The following is a 23,662-nucleotide window of genomic DNA, read 5'->3' as shown; positions in this document are numbered from 1 at the left end:
TTTTGCTCAGCAGTGGTTTTCATCTTGAAACTCTGCCATCATTTTTGTTTTGCCCAGTCTCTTTCTCATGGTGGAGTCATGAACACTCACCTTAACTGAGGCAAGGGAGGCTTGCAGCTATTTGGGTGTTGTTTTGGGGTCTTTTGTGCCCTCTTAGATGAGTTCTTGCTGTGCTCTTGGGGTAATTTTGGTCAGCTGGCCACTCTTGGTTCATCATGTAGCATGTATGGTGATGTTATAGGGGTGGTCAAATGTATATTTACATGATCTATTGTTTTCATTATTATTTAAGATACTGATCAGCACAATCGAGTTTCCACTATATTACAATCAGACCCCTGCTGTAATCTACACCCTGCATGAATAGTAGAAGTACACCAGTGAATGACACAAATAAAACACTCAGCATATTTGCACTGTTCTTGTGAACTGGACTTTGCATAGCTAGACACATTTTATCTCACATAATTGCATATAGCGAGTGTGTTTTGCAGCTTGCAGGAATATGGTAATGGGGTTGAGGGTGTTTAGTTGTGCGAGGCATAAATCATGAAACCTTCAGTGAAGGGAATCTTCAGATATACTGCACAGGATGTGTTTGGCTGGTTAATGAGTGCGGAAAGCTTGTGTGAGGAAAAGCTTCTCTGAATACTGATTGTACTACACTGTAAAAATGACCGGCAAAAAAAGTAAAATCTGTATCCTGGTTAACAGTAAGCTGAATAACTGTAAATATACTTTCCCAGAATGCTTTTGTAATGGTGTTACTGTGGTAATTTTGGGTTTTTTCCTCATCTGTCATGTACAGTAGAGTATTAAGCTACATCTAATGCTGATAATAATGTTTATTGCATTTTGTAACTGTGTGTGTGTTACAGTGATGGTGTTTAGCAGTTGTGTGAATGACTCTGGTTAAGATATGGTCATCCTAATAGTTTAATAACATTTATTTGATTTTGTAAATCACCAAGTGACCCCCTGTCATTGTCACACACTTTGGGAAGCATTACACTACAGAAGCCTTGTAATAAACTGCAGCACATGTTCTGTTATTCTACACACTTATTTCTCTACATATTATCTCTGATATTATCTCAAACCACTAAAATGTCAGTAAAAGTCTCTTTATTAAACTGTAGAGTTGAATTATCATCATCAGAAGTGGACAGAGCAGAGGTCAACATCCCATAATGCAGTTCACCACCGTAAATAAACACTTAAAACACAGAAACTGTTCATTAGCAGATATTGTTCCCAGTGTATGCCGTTTTCAGAGCTGCAGGATTCACATTAGCATGAGCGTAGGAGGAAAGTGCGGGAGAAAGAGACTTTTTACTCTGCGTTGTTTGAAGTCTGCCCTGAGCCTGAAACTCACACTGTTTCCATCAGAATCCTGCTGAATATTATCACACTAATCCGTAATTACCAATCCCTCTCACCGCGGGGATTACAGACATACCATCACACACACATCCACAGGAATAACTCATACAGACTCTAGCATGTCAGACGCCTCTGGGAAAGGTCGGAGGACACAGAGGTTGGAGATGATCTATGCTAGAATTACAATTGACAACAGAGAAACAGAAACTAACACCTGGAAAATCACATTATTAGTGTTGCCAGATTGTTCTCATTGTAATACTCTCAAAATCAGTATATGATAACACTGTAGGTCACATTTCACAGTATTAACAAACCATTAACTAACAGTACCAGCTCAATAAACCACTCATTATCTGTTTATTAATAGTAGTTGGGTTCAGGTGAATGCAGAATAAGATCATACTTCATAACTACTAATGAACAGTACGTATCTTTATAATAGGCAGGGTAAACAGCATGAATATATCATACACTAATATAAATATGCTGAAGAAAATCAGACTTGCAAGTACAGGAAAATAGTGAACAGGTAAACACTCCACAGACTGACAGAAGCATGAAGAACACACTCGCACTGAAGCACACCTGACCAGCACTGACAACACACACACTGCTGTTTACATCTGTCACTATGCTGACGCACAGGCGTCTGTAGCTCCGCCCTTTTCTGTAAAGAGCACAATCTCATTTGCATTTAAAGCGACAGTCACCAAAACACCACAATTAGGATCAAAGCCTGAAAGGGTCAGTTTCAGAGAGCTGGAGAACATTATCTGTGTGCTATTCTCAGCTCAAACACACACACACACACACACACACTCATTTTGCATCTTGTATAAAGGGTCAGAACAGGTCTCCTTTAAAGCGTGCTGTCTGCAGATATGGAGTCTGCTGGTCATTTATCACCATGAGACTTCATTCTGCTGAGTTGTTTGTAGTTTCCCTTATTGCTGGTTTCTCCTCTGTCTCCTCAGCACTAAATGCTTTTTTCCCGCTTCATCTTAATTCTTCCTTCTGTTTTTCATCCACAGACGGCTCAGATAAACTCCATGCTGTGCTCTGTTAATGGGCAGGTTGGATTGAAGGTTTAGTTTTTATGTCTGAGTGCTGTGTAGATGCTGTGTGATTCTTGTAGATGTGTAGCGATAGACAAGTTTAGATGTTGTGCTGTGTGTTCTTGTGTAAATATCACAGTGCAGACTCAGTGCAACACACATCATTGATTCAGGATCTACAGTTAATCATGTTCAAGAGCTTTAATATGTATTCAGTAGATTATAAAGCTGACCGTTGTGCTGGAGTGCAGTGAGTGCACTATTCTGTGCTTCTGAATGGCTGGATTTACATTTCTGTTGTGTTTCGTCTGCTGCAAACAGCTAAACTGCTCATCACTGCATATCTCGTCATGTAGCGTGTTGTTAGGACACGTGATTACAGTGTGACCCACTCACCTAATGTTTACGCTCGTAATATTTATATTATTTGCTCATTAATAACCTCATGTGGAACTCTGCGTCTCATTTCAGAGTCTGCTACTGTCCACCAGAGGTCACAATTCAGTCACAGACACATGCTTTAAGAGCCTTCCTGACTGAATGAATGAAATACACTGTTTTCCACCATCTGGCAACCCTCGTGCTGAAATATAATTGGCTAAACTGGCAGTGGGCGGGTTAAAGAGACCAAAACAAAGACACGTAACACACATGATCACAGCAGAATATCTGACTTCAGCATTGTGTTTCAGATAAACAGGAATGTTCACTGAGCATGTTTCTAAATATCTGCACACACATGCTGTTTTTATGATGCAAAAAGTCAGAAACTTATATACAGCATCTTTAATTCCAAACCCCTGAGACCTGCCTGCATCTGTGAACTTAAATTGCATGAAAAATACATAGCATTAGTCAAAATTATGCAAGTTTTATGCCAAAAATCATCACAAATCATTAATAATTTTAGGAAAAGATCATGCTCAATGAAGGTCTTTAAAAGATTTCCTACCTTAAATAAAAAAAACTACATATTTGAATAGTAACATGAACTTTAAAAGATAATTATTGAGTAAAGGAATGTGCTCAATATCTTTATGAAAGATTTTTAATATCTGCATCTCAGCCAGACGTATCCTTTCCTAACACACATACATTAATGGAAAGCTCATTTATTCCACTTTCAGGTGGCGTATACATCTCAATTATACATTTGGTTTTGTCCAGGGTCACAAATTAAGATTATTTAGATGTAATTTAATCCTTCAGTGGTTCAATTTGATATATTGATAATATAATACTTATGTCAAACAGAGAAATCCCAAGCTGACATTCAGGCTGTGAGTATTCTCATCATGTTTAACCTAAGCAACTTTCACTTCCACATCTCGTCGTCTCTCATTGGTGTTTAGTTTCATGATCAACTATTAAATCCAAACAGCAAACCACAACCAGTTCCCAGACAGCAGAATCAAGTCCTGCCCTACAGTTTTCTCATTCATGAAGCTCTTGCAATCAGATATACATCAAAAATGCCTCCATTTCATGCCCAGAACAGCAATATGAGTGATGTAATCGTTCGTTTTCAAGTTTTGTAAAGGTGCAGTGTGTAAGATTGACACCCAGTGGTCAAACAAGGTATTGCAGTTCAAATTCAAAACACTTTTTCATCACTCGATGTCTCCACGCTGACGCAGGTTGCCAGATTGACACCAGCAGGAGTGAGCATGCCTGACTAAAGCCTACACTGTGTCCCAAATACACACAACTTTTTCAAACCACCTAAAATTTCTATTTTAGCAACAGTTTCTGTTCCTCACGACTGAACAACAGCATAAACTATTATGACAATGATCAGCTCAGGGACGGATTATGTGCTTTATTCAGTGTTACATGCTAATAATGTGAGTTTGAATGCCATTTTGCAGGACATTTATTGCATGTGTATGTGTGTGTGTGTTTGTGTGTGTGTGTGTGTGTGTGTGTGTGTGTGTGTGTGTGTGCAGGTGGGCAGTGGAGACCTGTCTGCTCTGACTCAGGATCAGTCTCTGCGCTGCCGGAGGAACATCAGATGGACTCAGAGGAGGAGAGCCGGGGTTCAGGGATCCGCTGGCGGGACGGTGCTGACAGCAGAGTGTGTGGACAGCGGGACGCAGACGGACATCAGCTTCAGCTTCCAGCACATGCTGACGGCAGGCAGATCTGGACACCACAACAGACCAGCGACGCCACCGTCACCACCACTGCCACCAGTGCCCGAACCATACCTCTTCAGCCAGCTGTACGTCTGCATTATTTACCTACAGAAGTATACATTATTTTGTGTTTTATTATGTAAAGAGATGCACAAATTACATGACATGAAGTCAAATACAAACGGATAAGAGGAAAACAGATGACAGAAAAAGAACACAAGACAGACAGCCAGCTGTAAACGTGCATCACTTAAAGGCATAGTTCACCCAGAAATCAGAACTCACCTCTTCACTTGTTGAACACAAAAGAAGATATCTTGAAGAATATTTATCAGCTTAAAGTGGAATTTAGAGGATTCAGTTATTATTTATAGGATTAGAAACATTGTTCATGACTAGATTAAATATTTCATTATTTATAAGCCAGTTGTTTAAGAGTAGTTGCTGGTTTCTAAAGCTGATTCAGAATGATAATAAACTATTCAAATGAACATTTATATATCTGAATATTCAGGCATATGTTAATAGTTATTTTGAATCTTAATAAATGCTTTATTAACTTAACTCCGTGCAGTTTTCTGACCTAAAAACCATAAGAAATAATATCACAGCAAATACTGTTCAGCATCACGGGAATATTCAACACAAGTGAAACTGTACGAATGCTCACTAATGAACCAGAGATGTGCAGTACTGTGGTGACCCACTGCTTCACTCAGACTTTCCTCTGTGTTTTTCTGCTCAGCGCTCCTGTGGATCATGTTTACTACGACCCAACAGACTACTTCGACATCAGTCAGCATGAGGTGGACAGACAAGATGACCTGGAGTACGAGGTCAGCATAGTCTCATCATGTGTTTTGCTTATGAAGACATGAGGTGTGGTGCTCAGGAATGGGTTAAAAAAAGTGTGAGGTCCATGTGACGCGATGTTATGAACGTGAAGTTATAATGACAATAACTGACCCATTAGAAATAGGAAAACAATGTTTATAAAACTATGGAGCTTTTCACAAGACCATTAGGACATGTTTAACACTCATCAGCATAAGCGTATGCACATTTATATGTATTTCTGTGTGTATTATATCATCTGTGCATCAGTAAATGAGTCCCGCTTGTGTGAGGTGTGTGTGTAATGCAGTGTGTATGTGTGCAGGACAGTAAATCTGACATGATTCTCTCCTCTGGCTGCCGTTATCAGTCTCACACTAGTGTTTTCCTCTTTCTGAAAGTCTTGATAACACCATCCTGGAGCTTCTCTCCAGGCACTCACGTGCACAGAGCTGCAAAAGACACGAGATGTGAGCGTAACCATCAAACACGTCCATTAAAGTGTGTTTATATTGAACATTCACTCAAAGGTAGTGCATTAGAGAGGAAAAACACTTTCTGTGGGAACAGCCCATTATATGTGTTCTAAATAACAGAACCGCCCCTTATATATGTTCTGAATAACAGAACGGCCCCTTATATATGTTCTGAATAACAGAACCGCCCCTTATATATGTTCTGAATAACAGAACGGCCCCTTATATATGTTCTGAATAACAGAACCGCCCCTTATATATGTTCTGAATAACAGAACGGCCCCTTATATATGCTCTCAATAACAGAACTGCCCCTTATATATGTTCTGAATAACAGAACGGCCCCTTATATATGTTCTGAATAACAGAACAGCCCCTTATATATGTTCTGAATAACAGAACGGCCCCTTATATATGTTCTGAATAACAGAACGGCCCCTTATATATGTTCTGAATAACAGAACTGCCCCTTATATATGTTCTGAATAACAGAACTGCCCCTTATATATGTTCTGAATAACAGAACCACCCCTTATATATGTTCTGAATAACAGAACGGCCCCTTATATATGTTCTGAATAACAGAACTGCCCCTTATATATGTTCTGAATAACAGAACGGCCCCTTATATATGTTCTGAATAACAGAACGACCCCTTATATATGTTCTGAATAACAGAACGACCCCTTATATATGTTCTGAATAACAGAACCGCCCCTTATATATGTTCTGAATAACAGAACGACCCCTTATATATGTTCTGAATAACAGAACAGCCCCTTATATATGTTCTGAATAACAGAACCACCCCTTATATATGTTCTGAATAACAGAACGGCCCCTTATATATGTTCTGAATAACAGAACGGCCCCTTATATATGTTCTGAATAACAGAACCGCCCCTTATATATGTTCTGAATAACAGAACGGCCCTGAATAAGAACGGCCCCTTATATATGTTCTGAATAACAGAACGGCCCCTTATATATGTTCTGAATAACAGAACGGCCCCTTATATATGTTCTGAATAACAGAACGGCCCCTTATATATGTTCTGAATAACAGAACGGCCCCTTATATATGTTCTGAATAACAGAACGGCCCATTATATATGTTCTGAATAACAGAACGGCCCCTTATATACGCTCTGAATAACAGAACGGCCCCTTATATATGCTCTGAATAACAGAACGGCCCCTTATATATGTTCTGAATAACAGAACCGCCCCTTATATATGTTCTGAATAACAGAATGGCCCCTTATATATGTTCTGAATAACAGAACCGCCCCTTATATATGTTCTGAATAACAGAACCGCCCCTTATATATGTTCTGAATAACAGAACGGCCCTGAATAAGAACGGCCCCTTATATATGTTCTGAATAACAGAACGACCCCTTATATATGTTCTGAATAACAGAACGACCCCTTATATATGTTCTGAATAACAGAACCGCCCCTTATATATGTTCTGAATAACAGAACGACCCCTTATATATGTTCTGAATAACAGAACAGCCCCTTATATATGTTCTGAATAACAGAACCACCCCTTATATATGTTCTGAATAACAGAACGGCCCCTTATATATGTTCTGAATAACAGAACGGCCCCTTATATATGTTCTGAATAACAGAACCGCCCCTTATATATGTTCTGAATAACAGAACGGCCCTGAATAAGAACGGCCCCTTATATATGTTCTGAATAACAGAACGGCCCCTTATATATGTTCTGAATAACAGAACGGCCCCTTATATATGTTCTGAATAACAGAACGGCCCCTTATATATGTTCTGAATAACAGAACGGCCCCTTATATATGTTCTGAATAACAGAACGGCCCATTATATATGTTCTGAATAACAGAACGGCCCCTTATATACGCTCTGAATAACAGAACGGCCCCTTATATATGCTCTGAATAACAGAACGGCCCCTTATATATGTTCTGAATAACAGAACCGCCCCTTATATATGTTCTGAATAACAGAATGGCCCCTTATATATGTTCTGAATAACAGAACCGCCCCTTATATATGTTCTGAATAACAGAACCGCCCCTTATATATGTTCTGAATAACAGAACGGCCCTGAATAAGAACGGCCCCTTATATATGTTCTGAATAACAGAACCGCCCCTTATATATGTTCTGAATAACAGAACCGCCCCTTATATATGTTATGAATAACAGAACGGCCCCTTATATATGTTCTGAATAACAGAACGGCCCCTTATATATGTTCTGAATAACAGAACGGCCCCTTATATATGTTCTGAATAACAGAACGGCCCCTTATATATGTTCTGAATAACAGAACGGCCCCTTATATATGTTCTGAATAACAGAACGGCCCCTTATATATGTTCTGAATAACAGAACGGCCCCTTATATATGTTCTGAATAACAGAACGGCCCCTTATATATGTTCTGAATAACAGAACGGCCCCTTATATATGTTCTGAATAACAGAACGGCCCCTTATATATGCTCTGAATAACAGAACGGCCCCTTATATATGTTCTGAATAACAGAACGGCCCCTTAAATATGTTCTGAATAACAGAACGGCCCCTTATATATGCTCTGAATAACAGAACGGCCCCTTATATATGTTCTGATATGTTCTCATAAGTGCAGGGTGAGTGAATGACAGAATGTTCATCTATCCGTTTAACTACCAGGTATCGAAAAATGACTTACTTAGACACTTACTATCAAAAAAAGGTACTGACTGTGTTCATATTGTACTGCACAACAGTTATGATGCTACTGAGGTGGGCTAGGGGTAAGGTTAGGCACCTGTTTGGTGATGAGGTTAAGTTTAAAGCACAATATATTGCAAAATTATTGTTATCGTGATGATAGTATATGCAATATTAGATTAGATTAGATTAGATTCAATTTATTGTCATCACACATGTACAAGTACAAGGCAACGAAATGCAGGTAAATGGAACCCCCCGATCGTGCACAGACATCACAACTCCAGGGAAGACAGGTCACGGGAGGTGGAACAGGAAATAAAATAGTCAGGAAAAAGAGGCAAAAAAAAAGTCCCTCTCACCTTGCTCTTAAGTTAGAGCACCGTGAGATCAGGGATAAGAAAAAGCCCCAGCAATCTAGCACAAAAACACACCGACAAGACATAACATTGCCACAGGGGATGGGAACAGGGGGTGTGGAAATAGTCCGGTAAGGGCGGGCAGCCATCAGGTCCTGCAGCCATGGAGGCGCTGGTCGCAGACCTGCTCACCCCCTCCAGTGGGTGAAAGCATACGAAGGCGTTGGATTGGGGCCAGGAAGTGTCGTGCTATGTATCTGTGTGTGTGTGTGCGTAAGCCTGTATAGTCCAACAGGTGTCCTTGACGGGGAGCAGGAATTTCAGAGCGTCTCCTTATCTTGCTATCCGGGAGAAGTTGTTTTCCTCCAGCCGAGGCCGTCTGGCAGGAGAAAAGAAAACACAGGGAAGCCGAAAGAGTGGAAAGATACTTCAACTTTAGGTCAATACCTGCCAATTTCACAGATATTTAATGTCCATCACATGTCTCCAGATCTGGCCAAATTTTGTTGCAAAGCTGCTAACTTCACCCCGATGTTTTCCAGTTTGCGATCTAATATTGCAGTCTGATTATTAGCAAGCCTGCCCATCAGCGCTTCAATCAAGCCGGCCAGCCTGGTGGGGTTTTGAGCAGCACTGACCGCTTTCATCATTCGTCGATACGCCAGGGCCCCGCATAAGCCCATCAGCAGAAACCCTGTTATCAAAGTTCCGAATAGGTAAATGTCTTCAATATCCTCCAGAGACAGAGCAGCCAGGCACAGGACGCGCCACTTCTCCCACCCGTCCATCACGTATCCAGCTGCAAACGTCCCCGCAGGACATGTGGGCTCTCCCGAGCCCAAACTTCTCGTCGAGAAGATGGTGTCAATCGCATTCAGAGACCAGTTGATCAAATCCATAATTCCTTACTTGTTTGGATAGCAGGGCACGGAGAGTCTCAGAGATAGAATAAGACAAAGACAAGAGGAGCTAGCGAGGAGAGATATGGGACGGAGAGGGAAAAAGTGCGACCGCCTTCGCCGAGAGCCAAAGAAGAAGAATATATGTATAGTAAGATGTGCACTCTCAGAAATAAAGGTACACGGGCTGTCACCTTGGGTTGTACCCTTTTGATCCTAAAAGGTCCTCAAAGACCCAAAAAGTACAAATGTGTACCTCATAGTGCCTTAAAAGTACAACAGTGCTCCTTGAAGGTACCAAAGTGAACCCTAAAGGTGCTAATGTCCACCTGTGGTACAAAAATGTACCTTTTGAAAAGGTGCCACCCTGTTGATATATATGCGAGTGTGTGTGATACATGACATGTATTTTACACATTAGCTCTCTGTCTAGATCAATATAATGTACAAGAGATAATTTGGCTAATAAAAGCAGCATCTTTCTAGGGCAATTGTTATCTCAATACTCAACAGCAATATGGCATGTCATTTCTCCAGTACTGTGCAGCCTGAGTTTAAGGATGGATTAAGGTGTAGTGGATGTGTTATTACAAACGTAACACCAGAAATGAATTACAAATGCAGTTACTTTATTTTTTTATTTTTTCTACAATGTAAAAACCTGTATGTGCATAAGAGGTGCACTGTACCAACAGGTTAATTTAAATGTAACTACATAGTTATTAAGGCCACTTAATATAAAGTGGGATCCAGGGTTCCTTTGGGCCGGAGCATCCTCTTATCTGTGTGTGCGTGCGTGCGTGCGTGCATCTCTCTCCTCCAGGAGGTGGAACTGTATAAATCATGTCAGCAGGATAAGCTGGGCCTGACGGTGTGTTATCGGACCGATGATGAAGAGGATCTGGGCATCTACGTGGGGGAGGTGAGGAAACCTTTATTTATTTTTACAGTTTTATATTGTACTATTTGCTATTTATGATCAAAACTTTGTCCAAGATTAATGCAGAATGATTTTGAGAGTTTAGTAAATAAAAATAAAAGTAAAATAATAATAATAATACGTTTACCTTCTATTTATTTAAAGTTTTCAATGCAAATCCAATAGATCCACTTGTTTGGTAAACAAAGCAAGTCTCTCATATAATACTATCTCTACTAAAAGACTGAACATATTACTGTACACACTGTGCTGTACATGAGTCATGTAAACCTTTGCATATTAGTCAATAATTAAATATATATGTAGACACATGTACTGAAGTAAATAGATTAGCAGATGAGTGTGTGGGTCTACTGATGAATTATGAATGAAGGCTGAGGGAGGACTGTGAACATTACATACATCACACTTCTAAATCACACTGCTTCATCTCATCTGATAACCCCGCTTAAACATTACAATCACAGCACATTCATCACTTTTAAGATCATAGAAATCCTAATTTGCATCATTTCAGGTCAACCCGAACAGTATCGCAGCTAAAGACGGCCGAATCCGAGAGGGAGACCGAATCCTGCAGGTAAAAACAAGACTAACACAAGACTAACACAAGAGTTCAATCATGATCAGCTTCCAGGATCTACACTGATATTAAAGCTCCAGTGAAGCGCTCTGAAATGTGCACTTTTGTTATTGGATGTTTGACATAATCCCAACTGAAACTTGATGAGAAGGCGGGGAATACAGTAGCTCCTCCCCTTCTATAAATCAGCCAATAGCGTGTGTTTTCTCACAGCTCTGCCAGTGAGAGTGGTTGAGCTCTAGCACAACACATGAACAGCCAATGAGAAGAAGGGGGTGGGGCATGTCAGACACTAGAGAGTATTTGATTATTCAGAAGATTTGATGAGAAACTGAAGTATGAGGAGACGACAGAGAAATCACTGATCCATTAAATAACTGTTCAACAGTAGATTATAATTTAATTTACTCATTTATTCCAGTGGTTTTAAAGATGATTTTTCAGCTTCATTACTCCAGTCTTCAGAGTCACATGATCCTTTAGAAATCACTCTAATATGATGTATTATTATTATTATTATTATTATTATTATTAATGTAATAGTAATAAAAGCAATAATGACTGGAGTAATAATTTAATTTGAAACTTCATACAATAAGTAATAAACAAATATTTAATAAATAAGTATTTAATGATTTAACATTTTTTTACATTTAATAAATGCCACCTTGGTGTACAGAATAATTTTATTTAAATGATTAAATAAAATTAATAATAATAAAAAAACGGACCCCAGATTTTGACCAGTGGTGTATTTATATATATTTATCTTGATTTGTCTCTCTTTAATACAATGTAATTTCATATTTTTCCCTGTCGTATTAATTTGGGTGTGCGAGTTTTGGACGGTGATCTTTAGTTTTTTGGTAAATAAAAACATTAGTGTTCCCTTTGGAACAGAGCTAACTTCAAATACTGTGCTGTACACAGTGCACAAGTGTATAGTGTACCAATCGGCATGCAGTGTTACTCTATTTTTACTAAAACATGGCAAAAATTAATGCACAAGTGTGTGATTTGGGACACACCATATGCAATGTACAGTTAAACCTTAAACAAGACCTAATCTGATGTTAATGTGTGCTTGTGTGCAGATTAATGGGGTGGACGTCCAGAACCGAGAGGAAGCCGTGGCCATCTTGACCAGAGAGGACAGCACCAATATCTCTCTGCTCCTGGCACGACCAGACATCGAGGTGAACGTCATTTTATAACAGGCAACACAGAAAAGGACTTTCTCCCTTAAAACAAGCACACTACAGATCATCCATTACCCCTTGTGTGCTGTTGGGTCAATTTCATCCACTCTGGGCTGATTTTGAGTCTTCATTTGACCTCATCTCTCTCTGTGTTTCAGCAGATGTGATGATTTTAGCTGATGAATCTGATTTTGATGCATATTTTGGAGAAATGCTTTGAAAACCCTTTATAAACTCATCAACACACTGTGTTCAGAGTGACTCTCCTTTGGTGATGTTGGTGTCTGTTTTTGCCCCATTGACTTCCATTATAATCACATTTATTGACTGTAAAGCCGTGACAGCAGATAATCATGCATTAGCAAACACAGTAAGTGTATATCTGCACACACACTACTGTATAATCTGCTGTTTTACTCCATATAAATGATAATAAACTGTTGTGCACAGGCCTATCTAAAGGGCTAATGCTGACACCTGATGATCAACAGTAAAAACGGTGAATGTTACCTCTTAATCCCAACAGGGAAAACCAGCAACACTTCAGAATGCATGATTATCTGCTGTCATGACTTTACAGTCAATACATATGATTATAAAGGAAGTCAATGGGGGAAAAACAGCCCCAACATCACCAAAGGAGAGTCAGTCTGACTAACAGTACACAAAGGTTGAGCATTTCACTGCAAACATGCTTGTCTTATTAGAGTTTTAGTCTCGTTTCTAACCCCAATATCTAAAACAGTGTTAAATCAAGAAGCATTTTCTAGAAAAGCAAAGCATAATGACTTGATTTAAGAAATAAAATGCCAAAATTAGGTGAATTTCTCCCTTAAAACAAGCAATAATCTGGATTCCACATTGAAATAGCACTATTGTGGATTTATTAGTGAAACACCACCACTGCTGGAAAAGCTGCAGTCTGGAAAATGATAAATGATTACTAAAGCTGGTAAAGCAACACATTCAGACATTATTATAATAGTCTGCTCATTCAAGCGGCAGCAGACAAATGTGTAGGAGAGCACAGGTGAACACACGGCTTTATTCTGTCCTCTGTTTACAAACCAAAGCAGACAGGAGAGGTCAGAGAAGGACAAAACCCAGACGAGAGAGAGAGAGAGAGAGAGAGAGAGAGAGAGAGAGAGAAAAGCAAGGAGAAATGAGGACACGGAGCCGGCTCTGCAGTCTTTTGTTGGACTCAAGGTCATGTTTTAGAGCGACACACACTTTAGGCCATCCTATAACACACACACACGCTCCACAATTCATCCCTTTCATTCCCATGGCTATCAGAGACACCGGCTGTGTTCAGAATGAAATAGTAGCTACTGTTACTAATGTTAGTATATGATTGTGAAGCACTTTATTTAGGAAAAGTGCTTTATAAATAGAAATTCATTCACTTTCCTTCAGCTTAGTCTCTTATTTATCAGGGGTCGCCACAGTGGAATGAACTGCCAACTTATCCAGCTTAAGTTTTACACAGTGGATGCCCTTCCAGTTGCAACCCATCACTGGGAAACACCCATACACACTCACTCACACATACACTCATACACTACGGCCAGTTTAGTTGATCAATTGCCCTATAGCGCATGTGTTTGGACTGTGGGGGAAACCGGAGCACCCCGGAGGAAACCCACACCAACACGGGGAGAACATGCAAACTCCACACAGAAACACCAACTGATCCAGGCGGGACTTGAACCAGCAACCTTCTTGCTGTGAGGCCACAGTGCTGACCACTGAGCCACCACACCGCCCACTGTTTAACTCTGTAATGTGCAGGTAATACAGTAAAGACACAGTTCCACCCATCATCCTGAACCTGAAGGTCATCTTGAGCAGGATACAGTACATCATGCAGAGTTCTTCAGTTTGATGAAGCTACAACACACTACAGAGAGCTGGAGAGAGAGTTTGTTTAAATTAGGATTAAATGCAGATCATTGTCTTCCAGTGTGAGTCTTCATTGATTGGGGACAAACCCCATGGGCTGCCAGCATGCTTTAACAGCCCAATTCATCATCTTTAGCCCATGTGGACGCCATAGCAACAGTCCGTATCCCACTGGCAAATATTTAAATAAAACATAATGCAACCCCCCCCACCCCCCACCCCCCCACCCCCAAGGGAAGAACTAGTTCATGAATACAAATAGACCGAGTCAACGTGCGGCGACGTCTAGGGCCTTTAGAAACTTCATTTAGCTTGATGCTGTTTGACATGAAGCTGCGCAAGCAAATCAGGATCTCAGAAAACACGGCTCATTTGCATATAATAATCACATCAGTGGACGGCAGTATGCAGACGCAAATATGTGTTTCAATATGTTTAATAAAGCAACTAAATGAGCAATGAGATACATCTGGATATGTACAGGTCTGTAATTATATTCAATATTCAGTCATTCCCCTATAGTGCATGTGTTTGGACTGTGGGGGAAACCGGAGCACCCGGAGGAAACCCACACCAACACGGGGAGAACATGCAAACTCCACACAGAAACACCAACTGACCCAGCTGAGGGTCGAACTAGAGACCTTCTTGATGTGAGGCCACAGTGCTAACCACTGCGCCACCCCATATTCAATATTTATACAGAAATAGGTCTGATACAGAAGTTTGCCACTTGTCATTGTATATTATGGTCAAATTCAAACTAACAAACCATTAAAGAGCACCCATGATGAAACATCTACTTTTCCAGCTGTTTGGACAGACATGTGTGTAGGGATGGTGTATAGAGCGTCATATTGGGCTGATATAAGCACACCCAGAGCTTTTTTCTCAATGTAACAACATAAAAACGGTGGACCAATCGGAGCGGTTTTGAGAACGACTGCAAAACACTGGACTGATCTCGGCTGGCGGGTCAACATTAACCACATGATCGCTCTCATCGCCGCCATTGTTTGTAACTGTAGGTGGGTTTGCAAACCTGTGCACTTTTCATTGGGTCTTCCTTAAACTTCAGCCGTTTGCATTTCCCCAGTCACAGAAGCTCCCTGTCATCTCAACTAGGTGCAGCTGGAAAGTGTGAGCGTGTTGCCTCACGTGCGCGTCCCTCCATTGGAAATAACGAACTTGCCTTAGTTATAGCCTCAGTCAAAGTGAATCCAGTGTGTGTGTTTATTAGTCTCGGTGTACAAGCTCTGAACTTTAAACTAGCACACAGTTGGCGTCACTTTATGATTAAAGCACGGTTAATAGTGAAACCGGTTAATCATCACATCCCTATACGGGTGACACATGCATCGTTACACAGCGGCTGTACAACTATACAAACACACAAATGGTTTTGACACATCAGGAATATCGATTCCTCACAGTACTCTCTGCTTGGTCTGTGTCTGAGTCCTACATGTACGGCTGAATGCTGGTCCTCTCACTCATGTTGCTTCTCTCTGTCTGCCATACACAAAGCTGGGGAGCTCTTGGCTCCGCCCCCTTGTTAAGTTGGGCAGGAAGTTAAAACTAATTTTCATGTGAAGCAACACACCCCTAAAACAGCGAGGTGTGTACCCCCAACATGACACTGTTTAACACATTATAATGAACAAATCTGAAGTGTGTATTGAACTGAACCTAAACTGGCACACTCAGAAGAACCAGAATATTAATATGACATCTTTAAAAAGGGGTAAACTAGGTGCCCTTTAACTAAGACTTCGACTTAGTAGTTGGGTTTAGGTATTGGGTGGGATTAGGGGTGTAGAATAAGATTATAAAGAATATACTTTAATAATAAACAGCTAATATGCTAATGAATAGGCAAGGTAATAAGCCAAAAGATAATAGTGGGAACTGGTACCCAAACTAACGAGTGACCCATCTAACAGGAAACAATTAAACCAAATGTAGAACTAACAACAGTGGAACACTGATGTTAAATTTGGAAACTGAAACGGTGGTGTTGAAGATTTGAGGTCAGTAGCACACAAGTATGTGTGTGATGGTGTGTTTTAGGGAAGGTCCAGATGGTGTGTGAGCCCGTGGGCCAGTATATTCCCCATAACAGGTGGCTCATTTGGAGAAAGCTCATGTTTGATTGTCTAGTACAACAGATGGGAAACACCTTAAGTCAGTCAAAGTAGCAAACCTTGAGCTTGGTAAGATACACACTGCCCTCTGCTGTTCACAACAGGACCTCTGAAGTCCTTCATGTCTCTTTGCTGTTGATCATTCAGAAATTGGTTCCTTTGCGCACAGTTCCTAGCATGAGTGTGGTTATATTTTATTTTACAACATGTGTATTTAACCCTTGTGTGCTGTTGGGTCATTTTCATCCACTCTGGGCTGATTTTGAGTCTTAATTTGGCCTCAGCCTTTGAGGTTGAATTGATGCAACTTTTATTGTTGGGTGAACTAATCTTTTAAGATTTGCTGCTTGATCAAACTACTTATTGAAAAGGAGTTGAGAAAACACAATTATTAAATTGTTTTGGGGACAACTGAAATGTTTAAGTTCAAAGTTATAAAAACAATAGGGTTTACAGGCCATTTTTGTGCTGGGACAAAATGAATGAATTGTGTGCAACCCGGCAATTATTACAGTGATGTATTTACCTAAGGGCCTACTCACACTGTGCTATCCGAACCGTGCACAGGCCTGTTTCCTGGATCGTTTGAGTGCTCTGAATCGGGCTCAGGCATATTGAGCCACTTGAATATTGTGTCACTTGGGCTTTGGCGCGGTACGCTTGAGTTGGAGTGCAAAACGGGTCAAAGTCCGAAACTGAAAGCGAGACGGAACTTTTAAGGGAATGTTTTATATGCGTTTATTAATCATTCTTACCGTTCAATGAACACAAACTGACGTAGATTATTAAAGACTCAAACCTCTCACTGCACGAAAGCTCCACACCTTCAGCAAACCTCCTCATACCTGCAGCACCAGGACTTTAGGATTGTTTATGAATGTCAAAAGTGGCTGATCTGTTTCCCAAATGATGTTTAGCAGAGCAACAAATTTCTCTCAGTATTTCCTCTAATCTGTTCTTCTGGAGAAAGTCTTATTTGTTTTATTTCAGCTAGAATAAAAGCAGTTTTTAATAGTTTTAAAGCCATTTTAAGCTCAATATTATTAGCCCCCTTCAGCAATATTAGTGTTGGATTGTCTCCAGAACAAACCACTGTTATACAATGACTTGCCTAATTACCCTAACTTTACCCTAATTACCCTAGTGAAGCCTTTAAATGTGACTTTAAGCTGAATACTAGTGTCTTGAAGAATATCTAGTCTAATATTATGTGCTGTCATCATGATGAAGAGAACAGACATCAGTTATTAGAGATGAGTTATTAACACTGTTATGATTAGAGATGTGTTGGAGAAATCTGCTCTCTGATAAACAGAAATGGGGACAAAAATATACAGGAGGGTGAATAATTCTACAACTGTCCCTACAAAACACTGTAACTGCAAAATACTGTGATTCTGCAATGGTTTGCTCATTTATGTCTTTTCTTTTCTTTCTTCTACAACTAAAACAGAATGAGGCTGATGATCTGGATCTAGAATTGGGCATGGGCTTGGATCTGGAGGACTTGGAGAACGCCTCAAACCTACCCAGCCCACATCACCATAGCAAAGCCAGCTCCCTGCTGAGTGACATCAGTGGGATTCGAGCTAATCGGCCGAATTTGTGGCACACGGCCCTCAATAACAGCCAGGAGCTGGACAGCGGTGTGGGACGTACAGATGAAAGCACACGCTGTGAAGAGTCCTCAGAGCTGGCTGAAGATGCCACCAGTGCATGCACCACCAACGCCACCAATACGCCTGGCAGTCTGCGCAAGTTTAGAGTGGCTCAGCATGGATTTGAGTTCCACTACAGTAATGACTCTTTACTGGGACCAGATGGGGTGGAGCATGGAGCTCCTGAATCACTGGGATTAAGCAAAGTGCCAGGGTTAACCGAAGAAGAATATGAGCGCTACCGAGAGCTTCTGGAGATCCGGTGCCTTTACGAGAAGAACGGAAATGCACTTCTGTATTTGGATGGAAGAAACCAGTGTGACTTTGCAGGGGGAAGCATTCCTGTTGACATGAATTGCAACGAGAGTTTGATGCAGCACGAAATTGCTCTTCTTGATGAGGAAATACGTCATCTGGAGTTTAAATGGCGCAATGTCTTGCGCGCACAAAAGATGCAGCAGTTGCGCCAACGCTGCTTAAAGGTCTGGCCAGCCGATGAAGAGGACGATGATGAAAAAGGAGCAAAGGCAAGATGTGGAGGAGCAGAATCAATCCATCATGACCTCTCGGATATCAACGAGATTCCAGAAAGGGAGCGTTCTGATAAGGAAAGCACAAGTGCATATAATACTGGAGGGGAAAGCTGTAGGAGCACACCTCTAGCTAGTGAACGAAACCCTTCGCTGTCCGCAGCTGGAGACTCCAGTGCCTCTGCAACCATGCGACCTCGGACACCACGTCACAAAACAAGGGATAGGACTCCAAATTCTGCAGACACCAAGAAAAAGAGCGAGGAATTGGGGGACGTCAAAAATCCAGGAGCAAGGGTTAGGAACGGCAGCAGTAGGAAGGGTTTGGATGGACCTCGAAGGGGATCCCACACAAATGGAGCTAGTGGGGTAGTAAAAGGGGGAAGGAGTGCTGAAAATAGTCCATATCTGTCCCGCCGTCACTGCAGCACCACACTGCCTCAACGCTACCAAAGCTGCATGCAACTGAGAGATGTGACTCTCAACGATGGGAATATTGAAGAGGATCCTACTCACTCCAGCACTACGCCTTGTACTAATAAAGACACCACTGCAACTACCTTGAACATCCCACCTTCATCTTCACCTAGGATGGAGTGGAAGGTCAAGATACGCAGCGATGGTTCCAGGTATGTCGCTAAACGTCCTGTAAGAGATCGTTTGCTGAAGGCTCGCGCCATGAAGATTCGTGAGGAGCGCAGCGGGATGACCACAGATGATGATGCGGTGAGTGAAATGAAAATGGGCCGATATTGGAGCAAAGAGGAGCGCAAGCAGCAGCTACTGAGAGCCCGAGAACATCGGAGACGACGCGAGTTCATGATGCAGAGTCGACTGGACTTCTTGAGGGAGAAAGAAAAGGAGCAAGACTCCGGACCACAGGCTTCCATACTGGAGCTGAGCCAGAAGAAGAGCATGAAGAAACGCAGCCGACGCATCCTGGACAACTGGATCACCATTCAGGAGCTGCTGGCTCATGGATCCAGTTCTGTGGATGGGAAGAAAGTCTACAACCCTTTGCTGTCCGTGACCACTGTCTGATCCACAACCAGACTCAATTTAATAGGAGTGAAGATGATTGGATTACAAAGTTTACCTTAGTCTGAGGAGATGCCTGGAAGAATACTGAAGAATCATTGATTGTGGATATAAACATGACAAACACAAGGCAGAAAGGCAGAATGGCAAATGAATGTAATTGTTTTCCTAATCTGTTTGTAAAAATGGCTTTAATGCTTGAAATTTCAGTCACTCGAGACTGTTACAATCCAGCGCTGAGGATCTTGAGCATTTCTAGCTAGGTTAAACATTCATTCATAAAGACTTCTCAGTTTAATAAAGCTGTGAGCAAGTTTGGTCCTGGAGATGCAGGGTTTAGTTTGACACTCAAAATAATTGAGTAAAACCAGTGTGTGAATTACAGGGGGATTGATTCCTAAATGAATGCTTACTCCCCTCTGAAGGACGCCAAACAAGATCTACACTACCTGACAAAAGTATTGTTGCCTATTCAAGTTTAAGGAACACAAATAATAACTGGACTTCTAGTTGATGATCTGGTATCAGAAGTGTCTTATATGAAAGGTAAAGGCCTCTAGATGAGGCTTATTTCAGCACAATAAAATCTGATCATGACTTGATTATTAATGATTTGATTAGGACAGTAAGGTCTGACTCTGCTTAGACTAAAGTCTGCTCACTGAACCTTCAATAATGTCCAGTATAGAATATGTGCTCATGCTGCAGTGGAAACAGAATGAATATTGTGTCTGACTCCATCATGAGCTTGGAGGACTGCATCCATACATCTCTGACATGACTCAAATCACTGATTAATAAAGTCATCTGGAATGGTGAAGAAAGCCTTCTTGCAGGACTCCCAGAGTTCATCAAGAGTCTTTGTGTTCATCTTCAACGCCTCCTCCTTCATCTTACCCCAGACGTGCTCAATAATGTTCATGTCTGGTGACTGGGCTGGCCAATCCTGGAGCGCCTTGACCTTCTCTGCTTTCAGGAGCTTTGATGTGGAGGCTGAAGTATGAGAAGGAGTGCTATCCTGCTGGAGAATTGTCCCTCTCCTGTGGTTTGTAATGTAATGTGCAGCACAAATGTCTTGATATCTCAGGCTGTTCGCACGCCCCCATACTGAATGAACCCCAAACCATGATGACTCCTTCACCAAACTTGACTGATATCTGGGAGAATCTTGTCTCTATGTGGGTTCCAGTAGGTCTTCTGCAGTATTGGTGATGATTGATGCAGATCAACAGATGATTCAGCAGAGAAATCCACCTTCTGACACTTTTACACATCATCAACTAGAAGTCCAGTTATTATTTGTCGGTAGTGTATAAGGGTAACCCATTTAAATGGTGAGAAATATTTAGCTCTGATCTGTAAATAAAATATTAATAATGAAAATAATAAATAATATAAATATACATTTAACCACCCCTATAATGGTTCATACCATTGTGAGTGCATAATCGTGCCAATCAGTCTACATGAGAAAAACCATTCATCAGTCTGAAACTGGAGGATTTACAGCACTGATAGAGTTCACAAGACTTTCTACATATAGCCTACAAGTATAGTCAAATTAGACACAGTTTCTATAGTTTGACCAACAGTAACTTCTGAAATAGCTAATCAGAGGACAATGTAGGTCAGAATACACTAAACAAGTACTGAAAACTTCACTAAGTTGTATTAATCAATTTCAATTTAATTAACACATCATTCTGATTCACTTGATGATTTTCGATCTGTAATTGCCAGCCTGAGTAAAACTCTCCAGGACTGCGGCTCCTCTCCAAGACCAAACTTGATCACCTCTGATCAAAGACATGTTAATGATCAGGGAAAAAAAAAATCACTGAGCAATCACGAATTCTGTTGTTTAAACTGATGTTGACTATAGTTAATCATCTGACAGTCGACTACTTTTAATATCAGTTGCAGAAAACATTGAGCTTTTTTCAGGAAAGTTGATCTGGTGGCTGATTAAGAATCTGCTGCTGTTGTTTTGGATTAATATGTCTTATTATGGTCTTAATAACTTAATCTGGCCGTCTACACTGGTAAATCAAGAAGTCAGCAGCAGAAAGACTAAAGATAAAGCCCTCACTTTAACCACTGGGTTGATTCCACTGTAGAAGCACATGAGTCATTGAACAAACAAGCCAAAAAGCACATTAAAAACATTTCAGCACACAAATATTGGCACAGCCAATGGAAATGCCTGTTTTCTGACGCAGACATGCTCCAAAAACTATTATTTGACTGTGTATTTTTTGTGGTACATTTGTTAACGCTCAAGGAAAGAAAAACAGAAGACATTATCACTCTTTAAATAATAATTCAGCTTGCATAATCTGATCTGAAAGCGTTTCTTTATTATTGTAAACTGCATGTTGGTCTGGGAAATGTTTCAGTTCTGTTGTGTGAAACTGTCGAGTGAATCGTTACTGTGTCTGTTGTAAAACTGAACATTATCAGGACATTAATGCTGTATATCCTGCACAACTGCTCATCCTAAAGCTCTAAAATAAGGGAATTTCTGATACGGCAATGATTTTCAATAAAACTTTTGCAACTTGGAGTTTGAGTTTCAATTATTATTTGCACACAAAAACACACCTTTAAGCAAACAAAGAAGAATAAAATCACTTGAGATGTAAATAAAAGAACTACTGCACTGTAAATAACATCTGCTTCTGAATTTTAGGTGTTCATATGTGGTGGTGAACGGCATTATGGGATGTTGACCTCTGCTCTGTCCACTTCTGATGATGAATATTCAACTCTACAGTTTAATAAAGAGACTTTTATTGACATTTTAGTGGTTTGAGATAATATCAGAGATAATATGTAGAGAAATAAGTGTGTAGAATAACAGAACATGTGCTGCAGTGTAAGATTCCTTCTATCAGCTCAACGGTGGAATCTGATGAATGGTGGAAGGTTAAATGCATGAAGGCCTTTTCTAGCGCTTCTGAAAAGAAATGTGTTATTTATTAGAATCTGTTTCATTTTGAGTTCAGTCTGACTCCAGTTTGGATTATTCCAATGTTATGTTTTGAGCTGATCACATTATTAGTTGTGATTTAAGTTAGATGTTTTCCTGGGTCTGATACTCTTAATTGGATGTTCATTAGGGACCAAACGATGCTTAGAGTTCCACGACCCGGGATTGCATTTTTATCAAACAGACACTACCTCTACAATCTGGATTTAGTCAGAGGATTAACCATACCCAATTAGTCTGGTCGCCTCCTGCTCACTCATAGTAAAAGTGTACTTAATTAAGTCACTTCCATATAACTTGCTAATATCAGTGATTAAATGATTAAGAGGTCTTCATGCTGTCATGTTTCCTGCTCCGTACAGTCAAATGCACCTTAACAATCGATAAAATCATGTCATGATATACATGTAGTGCAGGCTCCACATAATATACTAGATACAGGGAATTCAGAAGACAATCAATAAGGTTAATATAAAGTAAAGAAATCGTGTAATTATGCCTCTTTTGAATCAAATTATTAAGCTAGGCAAACTGGTCTCATGGAATTGATTAACAGAAAGACGGCGATCGCTGCTGTAAGTAGAATAACGTTACAATACATTAGTCTATACAAGTCTATACACATGAAATAAAACATTCACAAAGCTGGACCTTATTAAACAGCAGAGGGCACATAGGACGCATTTTGGAGAGAAAGCAGCCAAAGTCTATTTCAGAGATGCATAAAGGGAAAAAAAAACCCTATGGGGACAGGTGAGAGAACATTCTCAATCAGCCAAACACACAGGATCAGTGTAATATCAGTTACATTACTTACAGACAGAA

The 23,662-nt window shown here is 40.5% G+C and overlaps 1 protein-coding gene across 1 annotated transcript in view; it reads left to right on the top strand.

The window, feature by feature from the left end:
• Nucleotides 1-22,383, top strand: part of LOC130217268 (PDZ domain-containing protein 4) — a 41,156-nt gene extending 18,773 nt beyond the window's left edge. The window contains exons 2-7 of the mRNA XM_056449343.1: nucleotides 4,388-4,662; nucleotides 5,322-5,412; nucleotides 10,678-10,776; nucleotides 11,312-11,374; nucleotides 12,472-12,573; nucleotides 18,076-22,383. Coding sequence (XP_056305318.1) covers nucleotides 4,388-4,662; nucleotides 5,322-5,412; nucleotides 10,678-10,776; nucleotides 11,312-11,374; nucleotides 12,472-12,573; nucleotides 18,076-19,851 — 2,406 coding nt within the window. The 3' untranslated portion in view covers nucleotides 19,852-22,383. The remainder of the gene's footprint in view (nucleotides 1-4,387; nucleotides 4,663-5,321; nucleotides 5,413-10,677; nucleotides 10,777-11,311; nucleotides 11,375-12,471; nucleotides 12,574-18,075) is intronic.
• The last annotated feature ends 1,279 nt before the right edge of the window (nucleotides 22,384-23,662 follow it).

This window comes from Danio aesculapii, chromosome 23, assembly GCF_903798145.1.
Source record: "Danio aesculapii chromosome 23, fDanAes4.1, whole genome shotgun sequence".
In the NCBI taxonomy this organism is placed as follows: Eukaryota; Metazoa; Chordata; class Actinopteri; order Cypriniformes; family Danionidae; genus Danio; species Danio aesculapii.
Note: the sequence above shows the minus strand (reverse complement) of the source record. Positions and strands in the feature narration are given on the sequence as shown.